Below are 20,885 nucleotides of genomic sequence, written 5' to 3' on the forward strand. Positions count from 1 at the left end.
GTATCCATCATATTCAATTGGATTTGGATCACACAGCAGGAATAAGAATAATCATACAAGCATATATATACAGCTTCTCCACAAATGGTTATGGTCAACATTATCTGTCAACTTGAGCATTCCAAAGGAATGTAGAAATCCATTCGAGGTGCAATTTACACCATCCACAATCCATTAAAAAGGACTCATATTAGTAGTAGACTGGAGCCAGCTGGGCTGGGCTGGCCAACTCATGGTGCAGCAAAGGCTAACAAACCACGAGTTACATGACTAAAGTGTTGCCATATAGTCAGTCTTATCAAGAGCACAGCAAACAAATTCTTTTGTCCTGCAGCACAACTCCATATTCCACCACAGAAAAACTATCACGCCTCAAATGAAGGTTCTTCAGCGTCACCTTCAGCAGCATTGGGATCATCAACAACTGTGACACCCTCAAGATCCAAGGGGCGGCCAGTCATCGGATGAATAGGGTTCCTGTCACGAGGCCCACCCTTCCGGCCCATAGCTAGCAATGGAGGTGGAGGCAGAACACCAGCACGGAAGAGGATACGCTGCACGGGATCTGATGGCTGTGCCCCAACAGACAGCCAGTACCTACAACACAAGCATGGCTATATGGTGTCACTATAGTTGTATGGTGTCATGTGGTCTTGCAGTGCAGGCGGAAAAAATAGCATGGCATATTTGTAGCGACTACTCATTAGGTCTGCTACGGATGCAATCAAACAGATCCCATGTACTTGAACCACCTTATTCACTAAATCGATCATTTTCTTCCCCAGTGGATGGAGGCAAAGCGGGCATAGAAGTGAACAATGCTTGCCAGTTGGCACTACAACCAAGTAGCATAGTGCAAGGCTGCAAGCCCCAGATAGTTTTGCTTGTCTTTCTTCTGTTTTATAATTTTTATTACCTACACACTCAATATCCCCAATGATACAATGTACCGCCACAAAGGATGAGAACGACAAAGGCCTGAATTGTTTAGGTTTCATAGAGAAAGCATAATCTATTTAGTTTAGCCTCCAAAATACCCAATCGTCCATCAAAGAACAAGGTTACTTGAATGAACAGACACTGTTACTTCTAGAGCACACTACTAGGAAAAGGCCTGCTAGTGGCGCACCAGTTTTGCCTACTAATGGCGCACTACTGGTGCGCCACTAGCACCACGCCATTAGAATTAAATACTAATGGTGCACCCCTGGTGCGCCATTAGTATCTGGTATATTAATGGCGCACCACGCAGTGCGCCATTAGTATAGCCCACCGTGCGCCATTAGTATGCCTCCCAGGGGGCCATATTTACCCATGTGCTTTGGCATACTAATGGCGCACTAGGGGGTGATGCGCCATTAGTGTCCTTTCTGTAGTGCGCCATTAGTGTGCTGAGTGGTGCGCCACTAGTATGAATATTAGGGATTATTTTTTTTTCTTTTCTGATTTTTGCACAGGTTACAAAACATATTACTGCACATAATATAGAGCGCACAACATATAAACAGCAGATTTATCGAATATAATAGAAGATTAGTCTCCGAATACCATTCATCATATTAGTCTCCGAATTTCAAATACCGAACAAAGTTATAACATTACAAGTCTCGAAACCGCAAGTAGCGAGTTTGTCAAAAGTAATACTAATCCTAACAAGTCCTACTAATCATCATCATACAACTTCTACTCGTTATTAATAACAAGTCATACGATCATCATCCTGATAGTCATCGAACCAACCCTACTTAATTGTTCTTAGCACATGATCATCAGTATTAGGCAGAACCTAAATACCCTATTTAAGGTAAAATAGCATAAAACAATATAGACTCTGACTCTCCATTATGGAGAATGGAGATCATCCTGTCTCCAATTCTTGCGTGGCGCTTCCTTTTGCTTCCAAGAACCTCCTTACGACTGTCCATACATTTTTTCCATTCTCTGATTAGCATGTCTCCACTTCTTCTAGAAATCCGGTATGGACAATTGAGATTCGTAGGATGACCTGGATATATGTTCAAAACACGAAGGCTGCCATTTTGATACATCAAATGAGGCACACAATCCTCTGGGATTCTCTGTTGAAAAACATAGTAATAACTTCATAGTTAGCAATGATGTACTAGTTTTAGAAGTATGCAAAAGATGCACGGATGTCGTAATAGTAAAAAATCTTACCAGGGTATCTCCATGGTAGTTACCTTAGTTCAACACGTGCACTAGTGCACGTATTGACCATAATGTTGAGGAGTTTGATTGTAGATATTGTAATTCTCAAGATCAGTACAAAATCCGACCAGATGATTTTTCTCCCGATAAGTTAACTCGAAGCCATCGGTGTAGTGGGTTTCGTCTACCATGTTTCGCACATTGTTTGAACAATCAAAATAAGCTGTCAATGGAAATAAGTTGTCAACTATTTTGAAATAAACAATATAAATTAGTTAATAATTAACTATGTTTGAGAAACTCACATAGCGGTAGAACTAGAGGCGTATCAACAAGGACCCAAATGTCCATATTGTCTTGGTCGATGTCAGGATCATCAAGATCCATGGTGACAAGCATACCCTCATCAAAACCATACATCTAGCAAAATGCTTCCCAATTTTTGCAACCAAAATGGGTTACGCTCTCAGCATTGTACAGATTTACTTCAAAATCCACATCATGATGGGTCCTTAGGTGAATTTTCTTCGTTTCAAAATTTTCATGGTCTTCAAAATCCATCCTCTCCAAGACATAGCGTCTTGCATGGCATGGGATAAACTATACTCGAATTGTAAAAGATGAAAATTACACGTTGAAATAGTTGAAGTCATGCTTAATTATGAAAAAACACTTGTCGTCGTTGCGTACCGTTTCAACTTCGAAGGTCTCCTCGAGCTTAATGCTGAAGCGCCGATCATCGTCCAGGTGAGGCCTGTCGCACAGACCTCGACCGTCGTGGCATCAGCCGCACTCCCCCGGGAGACTTTCGTCGTCCGATGACGACATTTCCTATGTTCATAATTCAAAATTACATCATCTCTGTTGGGTCCAATAAGATAATCCACGGTGTGGTGAAAACACGCCCTTCGAACTGGTTTGAGCAATTGGTGAATGGAGATGGTCTAAGATTTTCAGTAGTAAGAAGTGAAGTGGTAATTTTGAGAGCAAATGGTTAGGATGAGTGGTTCCTCTTTCTTGTTTAGCTTTACAATAGAATATTGTTAGTCATGCACACTTGTGCATTTTCAGCCAGGCCCAGTGAGTTGGCCTAAAAACATTTCTTTCTTTAAGCCTGCTACATCCATCTCAAGTATTTATGGTCAAGGGTTAGCAGGGCCATCCAAATAGAATATGTGGTATGGGCTTTTTTAGTAGGTCATCCTACCAGATTAGGGTTTATCGATGACGAGCAACTGACATTAGTAATAACTATGAGTATCACACTTCTATATGTATAACACAAGAGGCAGTTGATCCTACTTAATTAAGTACTAAGATACCCCGGCCCATGCATTAGTCGCAAGTGCCCCATATGTCCTATTTTTAGCAAAGTCATGCTAAAATTCACGGAAAATTTCAGCATGACCTTTGCTGAAAATAGGACATATGGAGTACCCGAATTTGCCGGAACGGAAGTTAATCGACATTTTGGCAAACTCAAGGGCCTCTCGGGGTACAGCAGCAGCATCACAAGTTGACAAAATTCCCAAGTAGTACAGCAGCAGCATCACAAGTAGTACCAATGAACATATAGTCCAGCACATTATGAATTTCGATAAATGACAGCAAGTTAACTCATTCTGAACATATAGTACCAATGAACATATAGTCCAGCAGCAGCATCTATTTACCCACTTGATTTACCGGTCTTGAAGAAAGAGATACTTGTATGACAAGACATATGCTTAGTCCGGATGCCTTAAATCTTAACCACATTTTGCTATTGCTAATTTCTAGAAGTGAGCTCTAACAGCTTTCTATAATAAATTAGTCAAGATAAGTTCCTAAGCTCCTGATATGACAAAACTAGCGTACATATACCAATAAATGCAATTTGTAACAAATTGTTGTACAACAATATATCTTCTAGCCATGAAACCCTACCCTGATTCTCCTTTCTTCCTCTTGCCGAAGAGAAGTTGGCTGCAGAGGATGGTCCAACTCAGATCAGCCTGCAGAAGTTCATTGTATAATTCTGTTTAGTTCCAAGCAGTAGTTCAAGAAGTGCAAATTGCAGAAGTTTGAGAAAGCACTAACTGGAAAGTCTGGTGTTTCCTTGAAAACATGAAAGGGCCTGACTATGCATACAATTTTACAACAAGACATCCACCATACAATTTTTATTAAAGGAAAAGACTTAAGTTAACTTTAATTAAAGTTTCAGTTAAAGTTTAAATTAAAGTTTTGGTTAAAGTTTTAGTTGATTTTAAAGTTAAATATGGAGGGCACAAGACACACTACTGAAAAGGTTTGCAGCTACAGTTTAAAATTTCTACTTACAAGGTTATATCTGAAAACGGCACTAAATAGACATTTTAAATATATTTCAGTGATAATATGATCATTTCCTTAATCCTACAAACAATGGTAGCCACCCTCTGGTACTCATGCCTGCATATCATAACAACAGCTTCACTGCAGGAAAACATGTGGTAATTGCCTAACTACAGAACCAGGAAAATTGGGGGGGGGGTCAAGTTTGTGTTTTGGTGCCTTCACATGAATATTGCACTGAATAAATTGTGAATAGCAATATCTAGTTGCTTTTTACTTCATGATTGTCCCTGCCTACGGACAACGGCTGCGGCTGCGGCACAACCGACAGGAGGGACGCCGGCGTCGCCACGGTCGAGGGAAGGGTCGGCGGCGGCGGCTGTGCGGGATTGACCAAGGCCGTGGGTGACAGTGGCAGAAGGGGAGGGAGGGAATGGGGAGGAAGGGTGGAGAGGGAGGAAGGAGGAAGGAGGAGAGGTACCTGGGCGGGCGCGGCCGGTCGCCGGAGGGGTCGGGGTCGGCGGCGGTCGTCGTCCTGCACCCCGTGCGGTCGTCGGCGGTGGGATGGTTGCGGGTCAGCGGCGGGATGGTTGGGGGCCGCGGCGGCTTGCTGTCCGGTGGGCGGCGGAGGAGCTGTAGTGGTGGGGGGCGCGGGGGCGGCGGCGCACGTAGGGGCGGCGACGTCGTGGGTCGGGGCAGCGGCGAGCAGTGGGGGGCTGAGAGAGATGTGAGATGGGATCAGGGATTGGGGATTTTAGTCGGGGGAGGGATAGCAATGGCGCACCACCTAGCGGTGCGCCATAAGTAAGTTTTTTTAGATAGCAATGGCGCACCACCCAGCGGTGCGCCATAAGTAATTTTTTTTTGCATAGCAATGGCGCACCACCCAGCGGTGCGCCATAAGTAAATTTTATTTTTTTATTTTTTGTTGCATGTAATAATTTTTTAGAAAATGAATATGAATATGAACCAGTAATATTTTTTTATAAAAAGAGTAATAATTTTTTAAAAAATATCATCAAATTTGTTATTTGAAAATATTTATGAATATGAAAAAATATCATCAAATTTGTTATTTGAAAATATCATCAAATTTGTTATTTGAAAATATAATCAAATTTGTTTTTTTGGATTTTTAGTTGCATTCATTTGTGAATTGGTAAGACATTACTGGGGAGGGTGCGGGGGGTCGTCGGCGGCGGCGGCGCGGGGGAGGGTGCGGGGGGTGCTCGGCGGCGGTGGAGCGGGCCGGGGAGGGTGCGGGGGGTCGTCGGCGGCGGTGGAGCGGGGGAGGGTGCGGGGGGTGCTCGGTGGCGGTGGAGCGGGCTGGGGAGGGTGCGGGGGGTCGTCGTCGGCGGTGGAGCGGGGGAGGGTGCGGGGGGATCGAGATCGAGATGGAGGGGGATAGCGATCGAGATGGAGGGGGATCGAGATCGAGATGGAGGGGGATCGAGATTGAGTGTCCTCATGAATATTCAATATTTTTTCATATTGAATATGAAAAAATATCATAAAATTTGAAAAATATTCATGAATTCAAAAAGTGCCCATGAAATTTAAAAATATTCATGAGTTCAAAAAGTGCCCATGAAATACAATCGAGAAATGAAGGCTACAATTTAAATACAATCGATCTTAGCTAGCTATCTGTTCACAATCTTCTTGCCCTTATTTTTCGTAAATGGAGTCCTTCTCTTGAACGGGCGTCCTTTAGGTAGGGTGGTCCTGCTTCTTCTTGTGGTGTATGCTGGTACTTCATCGTCGTCGTCATGTTCCATCTTCGGGTCGCCGTACTTGTCGAGTCTTGCTCATTGGCGACTCCATCCATTCCGATGATCTTCCTTTTGCCTCTCCTCACGACAACACGACTGGGCTTTGACGGGTCGGTAATGAAGAAGCATTGGTCCACTTGGGAAGCCAGTACCCATGGCTCATTTTTCGCGGTGACGTTTGCGCCCGCGGTCTTGGATTTGGCTTCGGGTATAACCATGGTGGTGAAATACCGGTCTTCTTTTAGGACGCTCTTGGCCCATCTGACACGGAACATCGGGACCTTCTTGTTGGGGAACGTAGCAGAAATTCAAAATTTTCTACGCATCACCAAGATCAATCTATGGAGTAATCTAGCAACGAGGGGAAGGGGAGTGCATCTACATACCCTTGTAGATCGCGAGCGGAAGCGTTCAAGAGAACGGGGTTGATGGAGTCGTACTCGTCGTGATCCAAATCACCGATGATCCTAGCGCCGAACGGACGGCACCTCCGCGTTCAACACACGTACGGAGCAGCGACGTCTCCTCCTTCTTGATCCAGCAAGGGAGGAGGAGAGGTTGATGGAGATCCAGCAGCACGACGGCGTGGTGGTGGAAGTAGCGGGATTCCAACAGGGCTTCGCCAAGCGCTGCGGGAGGAGGGAGATGTGTCACGGGAGGGAGAGGGAGGCGCCAGGGCTTGGATTGCTGCTGCCCTCCCTCCCCCCCCCCCACTATATATAGGGCCAAGGGAGAGGGGGGCGCAGCCTTGGCCCTTCCTCTAAGGAAGGGTGCGGCCAGGGAGGAGTCCTTCCCCCCCAAGGCACTTCGGAGGTGCCTTCCCCCTTTAGGACTCTCCGTTTATCTTATCTCTTGGCGCATGGGCCTCTTGGGGCTGGTTCCCTTGGCCCATATAGGCCAAGGCGCACCCCCCACAGCCCATGTGGCCCCCCGGGGCTGGTGGACCCCTTGGTGGACCCCCGGACCCCTTTCGGCACTCCCGGTACAATACCGATAAAGTGCGAAACTTTTCCGGCGACCAAAATAAGACTTCCCATATATAAATCTTTACCTCCGGACCATTCCGGAACTCCTCGTGACGTCCGGGATCTCATCCGGGACTCCGAACAACTTTCGGGTTACCGCATACTAATATCTCTACAACCCTAGCGTCATCGAACCTTAAGTGTGTAGACCCTACGGGTTCGGGAGACACGCAGACATGACCGAGACGACTCTCCGGTCAATAACCAACAGCGGGATCTGGATACCCATGTTGGCTCCCACATGCTCCTCGATGATCTCATCGGATGAACCACGATATCGAGGATTCAATCAATCCCGTATACAATTCCCTTTGTCTATCGGTATGTTACTTGCCCGAGATTCGATCGTCGGTATCCTGATACCTTGTTCAATCTCGTTACCGGCAAGTCTCTTTACTCGTTCCGTAACACATCATCCCATGATCAACTCCTTGGTCACATTGTGCACATTATGATGATGTCCTACCGAGTGGGCCCAGAGATACCTCTCCGTTTACACGGAGTGACAAATCCCAGTCTCGATTCATGCCAACCCAACAGACACTTTCGGAGATACCTGTAGTGCACCTTTATAGCCACCCAGTTACGTTGTGACGTTTGGTACACCCAAAGCATTCCTACGGTATCCGGGAGTTGCACAATCTCATGGTCTAAGGAAATGATATTTGACATTAGAAAAGCTCTTAGCAAATGAACTACACGATCTTGTGCTAGGCTTAGGATTGGGTCTTGTCCATCACATCATTCTCCTAATGATGTGATCCCGTTATCAACGACATCCAATGTCCATGGTCAGGAAACCGTAACCATCTATTGATCAACGAGCTAGTCTCCTAGAGGCTTACTAGGGACATGGTGTTGTCTATGTATCCACACATGTATCTGAGTTTCCTATCAATACAATTCTAGCATGGATAATAAACGATTATCATGAACAACGAAATATAATAATAACCTATTTATTATTGCCTCTAGGGCATATTTCCAACAGTCTCCCACTTGCACTAGAGTCAATAATCTAGTCCACATCACCATGTGATTAACACTCATAGGTCACATCACCATGTGACCAACATCCAAAGAGTTTACTAGAGTCAACAATCTAGTTCACATCTCTATGTGATTAACACTCAATGAGTTCTGGTTTGATCATGTTATGCTTGTGAGAGAGGTTATTAGTCAACGGGTCTGAACCTTTCAGATTCGTGTGTGCTTTACGAATATCTATGTCATCTTGTGGATGCTACCACGCGCTACTTGGAGCCATTTCAAGTAATTGCTCTACTATACGAATCCGGTTTACTACTCAGAGTCATCCGGATTAGTGTCAAAGTTCGCATCGACGTAACCCTTTACGACGAACTCCTTTTCACCTCCATAATCGAGAAAATTCCTTAGTCCACTAGATACTAAGGATAAGTTCGACCGCTGTCATGTGATCCATTCCCGGATCACTATTGTACCCCTTGACCAACTCATGGCAAGGCACACTTCATGTGCGGTACACAGCATAGCATACTGTAGAGCCTACGTCTAAAGCATAGGGGACGACCTTCGTCCTTTCTCTCTCTTCTGCTGTGGTCAGGTCTTGAGTCTTACTCAATACTCACACCTTGTAACACAGCTAAGAACTCCTTCTTTGCTGATCTATTTTGAACTCTTTCAAAATCATGTCAAGGTGTGCGTTCTTTGAAAGTATCATCGGGCGTCTTGATCTATCTCTATAGATCTTGATGCCCAATATGTAAGCAGCTTTATCCAGGTCTTCCTTTGAAAAACTCCTTTCAAACAACCCTTTATGCTTTCCAGAAATTTTACATCATTTCGGATCAACAATATGTCATTCACATATACTTATCAGAAATGTTGTAGCGCTCCCACTCACTTTATTGTAAATACAAGTTTCTAACAAACTTTGTATAAACCCAAAAACTTTGATCACTCCATCAAAGCGTATATTCTGACTCCGAGATGCTTGCTCTAGTCCATGGAAGGATTGCTGAAGCTAGCATACCTTTTAGCATCCTTAGGATCGACAAAACCTTTCTGATTGTATCACATACAACCTTTCCTTACGAAAACTAGTAAGGAAACTTGTTTTGACATCCATCTGCCAGATTTCATAAATGCAGCTAATGCTAACATGATTCCGACGGACTTAAGCATCGCTATGGATGAGAAAATCTCATCGTAGTCAACTCCTTGAACTTGTGAAAATACTCTTTGCCACAAGTCGAGCTTCATAGACGGTAACATTACCGTCCACGTCCGTCTTCTTCTTAAAGATCCATTTATCTCAATGGCTTGCCAATCATCGGGCAAGTTCACCAAAGTCCATGATTTGTTCTGATACATGGATCCTATCTCGGATGTCATGGCTTCTAACCATTTGCCGGAATATGGGCCCACCTTCGCTTCTCCATAGCTCGTAGGTTCAGTATTGTCTAACAACATGATATCTAAGACAGGATTACCGTACCACTCAGGAGTAGTACATATCCTTGTCGACCTACGAGGTTTGGTAGTGACTTGATCCGAAGTTTCATGATCACTATCATAAGCTTCCACTTCAATTGGTGTAGGTGCCACAGGAACAACTTCATGTGCCCTGCTACACACTAGTTGAAGTGACGGTTCAATAACCTTATCAAGTCTCCACCATCCTCCCACTCAATTCTTTCGAGAGAAAATTTTCCTCGAGAAAGGACCTGTTTCTAGAAGCAATTACTTTTTCTTCCATATCTGAAATAGGAGGTATACCCAACTGTTTTGGGTATTCTATGAAGACGCATTTATCCGCTTTGGGTTCGAGCTTATCAGCCTGAAACTTTTTCACATAAGCGTTGCAGTCCCAAACTTTTAAGAAACGATAACTTAGGTTTCTCTAAACGGTGTCGTCTCAACGGAATTGCGTGGTGCCCCTTTTAAAGTGAATGCGGTTGTCTCTAATGCCTAACCCATAAACAATAGTGGTAATTCGATAAGAGACATCATGGCATGCACCATATCCAATAGGGTGCAGCTATGATGTCCGGACACACCATCACACTATGGTGTTCCAGGCGGTATTAATTGTGAAACACTTTCCACAATGTCTTAATTGTGTGCCAAACTCGTAACTCAGATACTCATCTCTATGATCGTATCACAGACATTTTATCCTCTTGTCACGACGATCTTCAACTTCACTCTGAAATTACTTGAACCTTTCAATAATTCAGACTTGTGTTTCATCAAGTAAATACACTCAGCATCTACTCAAATCATCTGTGAAGTAAGAACATAACGATATCCACTGCATGCCTCAGCACTCATTGGACTGCATACATCAAAATGTATTACTTCCAATAAGTTGCTCTCTTGTTCCATCTTACTGAAAACGAGACCTTTCAGTCATCTTGCCCATGTGGTATGATTTGCATGTCTCAAGTGATTCAAAATCAAGTGAGTCCAAACGATCCATCTGCATGGAGTTTCTTCATGCATATATACCAATAGACATGGTTCGCATGTCTCAATCTTTTCAAAAACGACTGAGTCCAAAGATCCATCTACATGGAGCTTCTTCATGCGTTCTATACCAATATGACTCAAATGGCAGTGCCACAAGTATGTGGTACTATCATTACTATTTTATATCTTTTGGCACGAACATGTGTATCACTGCGATCGAGATTCATTTTAGGTGCAAGACCATTGAAGGTATTATTCAAATAATCAGAGTAACCATTATTCTCTTTAAATGAATAACCGTATTGCGATAAACATAATCCAATCATGTTTATGCTCAACGCAAACACCAATCTTGATGGTAGAGGGAGCATGCGATGCTTGATCACATCAACCTTGGAAACACTTCCAACACACATTGTCATCTCAGCTTTAGCTAGTCTCCATTTATTCTGCAGCTTTTATTTCGAGTTACTAACACTTAGCAACCGAACCAGTATCTAATACCCTGGTGCTGCTAGGAGTACTAGTAAAGTACACATTCATATAATGTATATCCAATATACTTCTGTCGACCTTGCCTGCTTCTCATCTACCAAGTATCTAGGGCAGTTTTGCTTCAGTGACCGTTTCCCTCATTACAGAAGCACTTAGTCTCGGGTTTGGGTTTAACCTTGGGATTCTTCACTAGAGCAGCAAATGATTTGTTGTTTCATGAAGTATCCCTTTTGCCCTTGCCCTTCTTGAAACTAGTGGTTTTACTAACCATCAACAATTCATGCTCCTATTTGATTTCTACTTTCGCGGTGTCAAACATCGCGAATAGCTCAAGGATCATCATATCTATCCCTGATACGTTATAGTTCATCACGAAGCTCTAATAGCTTGGTGGCAGTGACTATGGAGAACCATCACTATCTCATCTGGAAGATTAACTCCCACTCGATTCAAGCGATTGTGGCACTCAGACAATCTGAGCACATGCTCAACGATTGAGCTTTTCTCCCTTAGTCTGCAGGCTTAAGAAACTTGTCAGAGGTCTCATACCTCTTGACGTGGGCACTAGTCTGAAATCCCAATTTCAGTCTTCGGAACATCTCATATGTTCTGCGACATTTCAAAACGTCTTTGGTGCCACAATTCTAAACCGTTAGCATTACGCACTGGACTATCATGTAGTCATCAAAACGTGTATGTCAGATGTTTCGCAACATCTACAGACGACGCTGAGGTTTAGCACACCGAGCGGTGCATTAAGGACATAAGCCTTCTGTGCAGCAATGAGGACAATCCTCAGTTTACGGACCCAGTCCGCATAATTGCTACCACCAACTTTCAACTAAATTTTCTCTAGGAACATATCTTAAACAGTAGAACTAAAGCGTAAGATATGACATAATTTGCAAAGACCTTTTGACTATGTTCATGATAATTAAGTTCATCTGATTAATTAATGAACTCCCACTCAGATAGACATCCCTCTAGTCATCTAAGTGATACATGATCCGAGTCAAACTAGGCCGTGTCCGATCATCACGTGAGACGGACTAGTCATCATCGGTGAACATCTCCATGTTGATCGTATCTACTATACGACTCATGTTCGACCTTTCGGTCTCTTGTGTTCCGAGGCCATGTCTGTACATGCTAGGCTCGTCAAGTCAACCTAAGTGTTTCGCATGTGTTCCGAGGCCATGTCTGTACATGCTAGGCTCGTCAACACCCGTTGTATTCGAACGTTAGAATCTATCACACCCGATCATCACGTGGTGCTTCGAAACAACGAACCTTCGCAACGGTGCACAGTTAGGGGGAACACGTCTCTTGAAATTTTAGTGAGGGATCATCTTATTTATGCTACCGTCGTTCTAAGCAAATAAGATGTAAACATGATAAACATCACATGCAAATCATAAAGTGACGTGATATGGCCAATATCATCTTGCGCCTTTTGATCTCCATCTTCGAGGCGCGGCATGATCACCTTCGTCACCGGCATGACACCATGATCTCCATCATCATGATCTCCATCATCGTGTCTTCATGAAGTTGTCTCGCCAACTATTACTTCTACTACTATGGCTAACGGTTAGCAATAAAGTAAAGTAATTACATGGCGTTTTCATTGACACGCAGGTCATACAATAAATTAAGACAGCTCCTATGGCTCCTGCCGGTTGTCATACTCATCGACATGCAACTCGTGATTCCTATTACAAGAACATGATCAATCTCATACATCACATATATCATTCATCACATCCTTTTGGCCATATCACATCACATAACATACCCTGCAAAAACAAGTTAGACGTCCTCTAATTGTTGTTGCATGTTTTACGTGGCTGCTATGGGATTCTAGCAAGAACGTTTCTTACCTACGCAAAAAGCCACAACGTGATATGCCAATTTCTATTTACCCTTCATAAGGACCCTTTTCATCGAATCCGATCCGACTAAAGTGGGAGAGACAGACACCCGCTAGCCACCTTATGCAACTAGTGCATGTCAGTCGGTGGAACCTGTCTCACGTAAGAGTACGTGTAAGGTCGGTCCGGGCCGCTTCATCTCACGATGCCGCCGAATCAAGATAAGACTAGTAACGGCAAGTAAATTGACAAAATCGACGCCCACAACTACTTTGTGTTCTACTCGTGCATAGAAACTACGCATAGACCTAGCTCATGATGCCACTGTTGGGGAACATAGCAGAAATTCAAAATTTTCTACGCATCACCAAGATCAATCTATGGAGTAATCTAGCAACGAGGGGAAGGGGAGTGCATCTACATACCCTTGTAGATCGCGAGCGGAAGCGTTCAAGAGAACGGGGTTGATGGAGTCGTACTCGTCGTGATCCAAATCACCGATGATCCTAGCGCCGAACGGACGGCACCTCCGCGTTCAACACACGTACGGAGCAGCGACGTCTCCTCCTTCTTGATCCAACAAGGGGGGAGGAGAGGTTGATGGAGATCCAGCAGCACGACGGCGTGGTGGTGGAAGTAGCGGGATTCCAACAGGGCTTCGCCAAGCGCTGCGGGAGGAGGGAGATGTGTCACGGGAGGGAGAGGGAGGCGCCAGGGCTTGGATTGCTGCTGCCCTCCCTCCCCCCCCACTATATATAGGGCCAAGGGAGAGGGGGGGCGCAGCCTTGGCCCTTCCTCCAAGGAAGGGTGCGGCCAGGGAGGAGTCCTTCCCCCTCAAGGCACCTCGGAGGTGCCTTCCCCCTTTAGGACTCTCCGTTTATCTTATCTCTTGGCGCATGGGCCTCTTGGGGCTGGTTCCCTTGGCCCATATAGGCCAAGGCACACCCCCCACAGCCCATGTGGCCCCCCCGGGGCTGGTGGACCCCTTGGTGGACCCCCGGACCCCTTTCGGCACTCCCGGTACAATACCGATAAAGTGCGAAACTTTTCCGGCGACCAAAATAAGACTTCCCATATATAATCTTTACCTCCGGACCATTCCGGAACTCCTCGTGACGTCCGGGATCTCATCCGGGACTCCGAACAACTTTCGGGTTACCGCATACTAATATCTCTACAACCCTAGCGTCACCGAACCTTAAGTGTGTAGACCCTACGGGTTCGGGAGACACGCAGACATGACCGAGACGACTCTCCGGTCAATAACCAACAGCGGGATCTGGATACCCATGTTGGCTCCCACATGCTCCTCGATGATCTCATCGGATGAACCACGATATCGAGGATTCAATCAATCCCGTATACAATTCCCTTTGTCTATCGGTATGTTACTTGCCCGAGATTCGATCGTCGGTATCCCGATACCTTGTTCAATCTCGTTACCGGCAAGTCTCTTTACTCGTTCCGTAACACATCATCCCGTGATCATCTCCTTGGTCACACATTATGATGATGTTCTACCGAGTGGGCCCAGAGATACCTCTCCGTTTACACGGAGTGACAAATCCCAGTCTCGATTTGTGCCAACCCAACAGACACTTTCGGAGATACCTGTAGTGCACCTTTATAGCCACCCAGTTACGTTGTGACGTTTGGTACACCCAAAGCATTCCTACGGTATCCGGGAGTTGCACAATCTCATGGTCTAAGGAAATGATATTTGACATTAGAAAAGCTCTTAGCAAATGAACTACACGATCTTGTGCTAGGCTTAGGATTGGGTCTTGTCCATCACATCATTCTCCTAATGATGTGATTCCGTTATCAACGACATCCAATGTCCATGGTCAGGAAACCGTAACCATCTATTGATCAACGAGCTAGTCTCCTAGAGGCTTACTAGGGACATGGTGTTGTCTATGTATCCACACATGTATCTGAGTTTCCTATCAATACAATTCTAGCATGGATAATAAACGATTATCATGAACAACGAAATATAATAATAACCTATTTATTATTGCCTCTAGGGCATATTTCCAACACTTCTCTCCAGCGTAGCTCAGCTCCCAGATCTCCTCGATCCTTCCGTAGTATCTGTCCTTATCGTTACCGGTGTAGGATTCCATCGTTACCCCGGAGTTCTGATAACCATCGCTCTGTCCTTGGATCGTTCCCAAATTCTGGTTGTTCGAAGTTCAACGCTTGCCACTGGCTCCCATCCTTAGGGTGACTCAGCATCTTGTCTTTTTTATTTATCTCCGGACCATTTGCGTCATCTTCTCGCTTCTTCTCCTCCCTATCCGCGTGCCAACGCAAGAGCTTTGTTACCTTAGGGTCCGCGAAATACCGCTGCAGACGAGGAGTGATCGGAAAATACGACACCACTTTTCAAGGAGCTTTCTTCCTCTTCTTGTATCGAGTGACGCCGCACACCGGACATATGGTAGACTCCGCGTGCTCGTCCCGATAAATGATGCAATTATTCATGCACACATGGTATTTCACGTGCGGTAAATCCAGAGGACACACGATTTTCTTCGCCTCCTCGAAACTGGTCGGGCACTTGTTCCCCTTGGGAAGACGTTCGTGCCAGAATGACATGTTCTCGTCGAAGCATGCGTCGGTCATTTTGTGTTTTACCTTCATCTCCAGAGCCATGAGCGTTACTTTCAGGCGGGTATCCTCGGGCCTGCATCCTTCATACAATGGAGTAACTGCGTCTATCTCCAGTTGATCCAACTTGGCTTTCTCTCGGGCGGCAGCTCTTGCGTTATCCGTCTGCTTGAGAAGCAGCTCTTGAATATGAGGGTCCTGCACCCAGCCCATCGATGGTCCATCGTCGTCTGCTCCGGCATCTTCATCTTCATGATCATGCCATTCGTCTGCTCCGGCATCTTCCTCATCATCATGTCCGGCATCTTCTACATGATGACTGTGTACTGCATCTACTTCGTGATCATGTCCTGGAGATTCTTCGTCTTCTCGCCCGCCCTCGCCGCGGTTGTCTTGCTGCCCTTCCTCATTTCTTGCCGGCCGGCCCCATAAAACCACGCAAGAGCATGTGGTCCCGCACCTGTACGGAATCCGGGTCCATAAGGCTCCTCAGCTTGCATCTTCGACACGGACATCTTATCTCCGTCTCGTTATTTTGAAGCATCTCGGCCTTCGCGGAGCTCAAAAACCTATTCACGATGCCTTCGGTCATCGTGCGGACCATGGTCGCCTGCGGGGTAGAGCAAAACGATATTTTAGAACCAAGAAAAAATTTGGCATGACTTTGCCTAAAAATATGACCAAAAAGAATGCATAGTGCCAAAATTCTCGCCGAAACGGAAATGAATCAACATTCCGGCAAAATATTGGCAACTATCGCATTTCAAATATCGGTACCTGCAAACACAAACATATATGCAACACCACAAACATATGCAACACCACAAATATACATAGATCTAGCTAGGCCATAAAAAGTGCATGTGCACGTTGTTGGAGGGAGAAAAAAGTAGATCTACAACATAAAGAAAGTTTTTCCCTTACTTACCTATCAAAAAAGGGTAATTTAACCACTTAATTTGGATGAATCTATGATGCAAATGAGGTGAGGAGGAGGAGACACCCGAGACAAGTTTGGAGGAGGAGGTGGAGAGAATGAAGTGGGGAAAGTGAGAGTGTAGGTGGCTGTCCAAAATATCTAGCTAGTCCCAGGTTACTAATGGCGCAACACCAACAAATGCGCCATTAGTAACCATGGTTACTAATGGCGCACCAGCTGGCGGTGCGCCATTAGTAGTTTTGCAACAAAAAAACAAAATAGTGGCGCACGGGGTGACTGGTGCGCCATTACTAGTTTGGTTGTGGTGCGCCATTAGTGTCTAGCCATTAGTGTGATAGACAGACACTAATGACGCACCGGCACACGATGCGCCATTAGTATTTTTGGAAAAAAGAAAAAAAAAAATTGTTAGTAGTGGCGCACCATAGTTGTGGTGCGCCATTAGTGTCTATCACACTAATGGCGCACCAGCACACGGTGCGTCACTGCTATATAGTAGTGGCGCACCGCATGTCTGGTGCGTCATTAGTGTGCATATTGTCTATAGCCCTTTTTCTAGTAGTGGCAGGTGCAGCAGAAGCTACAACATGCGGAATTTTCTCCAAAAAGGAGTATAACTGAGCCGAACAATACTCCCTTAGATGAATTTCAAATCAGGAGCAAGCAAAACTCACTTGACCCGGTCGAACTTGAGCCCCATCCTCTTGCCACCATCCTTCCCTGCAAACAGCAACAGAAAAGGAGGACACATTTCCTCATCATCCATTCTTCAGTTACCACTAAAGCTCCCACGCACAACCCCTCTGAAAATGCGAGATTTATTTGCTATATACTCCCGCAGTGCTATTCTAGATCCGTCACTGCCACTCCCAGCGGCACGCCCAGAATCGCATCATGAATCCTTGGCGTGCGCGACCAGAGTAAGCGGGGGCCGATTCTTCCCCAATCGAGATGCGAGCAGCATGAACAGAACAACCGGGGATTCGGGGTGAGGGACTGTCTCACCGGGGAGCGGGTTGTAGTAGCCGAGGACCTCGAGGTGCTTGCCGTCGCGTGGGGAGCGGCTGTCGGCGGCCGTCACACGGTAGAAGGGCCGATTCCGGCAGCCGAACCGCGCGAGCCGGATGCGCACCACCATGACTTTCTTCTTTTCTTCCTCGCCGCCGGCCTTCGTTTCTCCGGGTTAGAGGGGTGGTGTGGGAAGAAGGGTTTTGGGTTGGCGATTAGTGCGTGCCTTCTGGGCTGGGCTTGACTTATCCAACTAGGTATTTCTTAGTGGGCCTACATCAATGCCCTAAATTGGGGCCGATCCATGTACGCGAATTCGATCGCAGATCCTACTACTCAAGCAAAAAAAAAAGCAAATGATCCTAAAAAAGACTAATAAAAACCCTAAAAAGTGATCCTAAAAACCTCAGGAAATTTAAACTATCCTCCAAAGCATGAGTGGATGTTACGATAAAAACAAGTAAAATTAAGCTTCATTTATCTTGTATTTTCTGGAAACAAAACCTTCATTTCATCAATTTACTATAGGTTAGCAAGAAACAAAATGAATTTCACAAAGCACAATAACAATCCCTGGAAAACCTTTGTCATGACTCTTATAAAATTTAAGTAGGTATCAGTGGTGGAGCTTGACAAGAAAGTGTGGGGGAGCCAATTTTTTTTTACTCGTACAGTCAGGCAGGGACCGAATCAATGTATATAACCATATATAGGGAACGAACGATTTCAGAGAGCTTGTCCAAAGCGCGAGGGCGGCTGGCAGACCAGAGTTCATGCAGTTGACGAACACCCTCTCTGAGTCTCTCCTCGCCTCCACGCGATGTGTCGCCGGCTCAAGGAGGTCCAGTTAATCTCATACAGCAAGTTGCAAGGCAACAGGGCCAGTTCATACCTAATGAAACGATTTTTTCGTGAGATCAGTCTATCTCCTACGGCAAGCTGCAAGGCGGCAGTGCAAGTTCATACCTAATGAAAATAAAATTTCGTTTGGGCTGGGGGGGGGGCGCCATTGGTAGGTATCATATTCATGTACCTCTTATCAACAGAGCAATTAAAGTGTCATTCATATTCATGTACATCAGACAAGGGTATTTATAACTAAAATAGCACCTCACATTAAGATCAGTCAACTGCTCTTAAACTAAAAAATTAGGGATTATTATGTAAAGTTGATCCAAGCAAAGCACTCACCGAGCATGAAATCCACATCTCTAGCAGCCTCCTACTTCAATCCATGTACTCAGTTGTTGGCTTGTCTTGCAGGCACCACAACCCTATCAGCAAACAGTGAGAGGGAGAACATAAATAAATCAAACAACAGAAAAATTCCTCAGATCGGTACAATGTTGTATTAACAGCGCAACACATCAACTTTGAATTTATCTTGTGTTTCTTGTCTTCGATGCCAGCTCTGCTGACTAAGATTGTACAATGAAAGAGCAGAAAAATGATCTTAGTTGCGCACACAAAAAACATTTGTTGGGTGAAGGAACTTCGTTTGGTGAGTATAGTTACATCTAATAAACAATATCTTCTTAAGAACCAACACCATATTTCTACATACAAAAGTGAAAAGGTAGAAGATGCTAAAAATTGCAAGAAACAACATCTTTCTTCATACATTTTTTCCGTTGGTTAACTTCCATTCTTTTTTGTTTTTCTTTATATTTAAAAATAGTCTAATTCATATACTTCAAAACTTAATTTATGTAAAATTTTAAAAATATTCACCATGCATTAAAAAAATGTTAATGCATTTTGAATATTTGATCATGCAATTTAGGAAATGTTTTTACTGATCTGGAGAATTTTTGTTATTGTTTTTTAATTTATTTTCTTCCTCTTACGGTTTGTGTGTCTTAAAAAATGTTCGTGATATTTTCAAATATGTTTATAAATTTAAAATATACGTTCATGTAATTTCAATAAAAAATGCATAATACCATTCAAAAACCGAGCTCGTGAATGATATAAAAAACGTCACATGTCTCAAAAAAATGTTCATGAATATATGTACTAGTTTTTATATCATTAAAAAAATGATATAAACATTTTTAGTATACACGTGAAACATGTTTTACAAACGTTGAAAGTTTTTTAAATGCATGTTTTAAACATTGCGAATATATGTTAAACATTTTTTAATACATGTTGAACATTTTTAACGGCGTTAAACATTTTTTAAAGTATGCGAACATTGCTTTACGTTATATATATTGAAATGTCATAGCATTGTTTTTAAATATGTGAAGATTTATTAAAAATGTCATGTATATTATTTTTGATGGATATGAAATATTTTTTTGGGAATCACTGAAAGTTTTACACTTCATGAATATTTTCAAAATGTGTGACGAGCATTATTGAAAATTTGAGTAAATTATATTTTTAGTATTTTACATATTTATATAAATAACATCTTTTTTTAGAAATGTTTAGATAACAAAAGACATTTGCTTCGGGAGCCACCGTTTCTCTCCAGATGGGCCCTTACATTTGGGCCATTTAGGACGTGCTTGAGGCTAGGTGTTCTTTCGTCTCAAATTTCTAAAAAAAAGCGAGGCAAAGACACGTCCAGGTGTGGAGCTTCAAAATATTCTTCCTTCTTCCTCGAGTTACTTCGCGAGATTTCCAAGCGTACGTATGGTGCATCTTTTTTTCTGTTCGTTGTCAGTGCTACTACTTCTGGACGAAGAAACGTCCGATCTCATCGAATGGAGCGACGCTGCGTTGTTTATTCGTGTGGTTTCCTTTTGCGGTGAGACAAGCATCGCACGTGACAACGCGCACGCAAAAACAAATCACGCCGAGATCGAGAGCAACACGTCGACGGATCAGAGACACCGATGCATGCACATGGCGGCGACGATGGCGTTCGCGTCCATGCTCCACCGCACCGGCACCAAGTGTAATAAATCGACCAGGCAGAAAGCCGCATCCAACTTGTGCTCGCTCGGCACCGTGGAGGTGCACCGTAAATTGTGCTCGTCGTCGTCACACGCATGCACCACCCCTTTACACTTGTTTATTGCAGCTTCTTCACCCGCTTTTGGCCTCTTCTTCTTCCGGCATGGGCTCGGTCGAATCGGTTCCATCTACATGGCAGAGCTTCGCGAACGTACGGCGGGGGAGCGGCAACGCGTGTCCTCCCTACGTGGCGGCCATGTACGAGCACCGCCGCGCAACGTGGCTCACAGCTTCTGCCTATAAAAGGCCACCT

The 20,885-nt window shown here is 44.4% G+C and overlaps 1 protein-coding gene across 1 annotated transcript; it reads right to left on the bottom strand.

Moving 5' to 3' along the window:
• Window positions 1-365: 365 nt before the first annotated feature.
• Window positions 366-18,022, bottom strand: LOC109758833 (small ribosomal subunit protein bS16m/bS16c-like). The gene is made up of 3 exons (XM_020317700.4): window positions 17,663-18,022; window positions 17,332-17,377; window positions 366-597 (listed from the first exon to the last, which is right to left on the bottom strand). The coding sequence occupies exons 1-3, from the start codon at window positions 17,793-17,795 to the stop codon at window positions 366-368; spliced, it is 411 nt and encodes a 136-aa protein (XP_020173289.1). The 5' UTR covers window positions 17,796-18,022.
• Window positions 18,023-20,885: the final 2,863 nt, after the last annotated feature.

Source organism: Aegilops tauschii, chromosome 1 (genome assembly GCF_002575655.3).
Source record: "Aegilops tauschii subsp. strangulata cultivar AL8/78 chromosome 1, Aet v6.0, whole genome shotgun sequence".
NCBI classification, from domain to species: domain Eukaryota; kingdom Viridiplantae; phylum Streptophyta; class Magnoliopsida; order Poales; family Poaceae; genus Aegilops; species Aegilops tauschii.

Excerpts from the sequence above, each read along its gene's own strand:
- LOC109758833 (XM_020317700.4), bottom strand. The coding sequence starts at position 17,795 with ATGGTGGTGCGCATCCGGCTCGCGCGGTTCGGCTGCCGGAATCGGCCC. Across the intron at positions 17,378-17,662 it reads CTACTACAACCCGCTCCCCG|GGAAGGATGGTGGCAAGAGG; the intron begins GTGAGACAGTCC and ends TGCTGTTTGCAG. Across the intron at positions 598-17,331 it reads CTCAAGTTCGACCGGGTCAA|GTACTGGCTGTCTGTTGGGG; the intron begins GTGAGTTTTGCT and ends CTTGTGTTGTAG.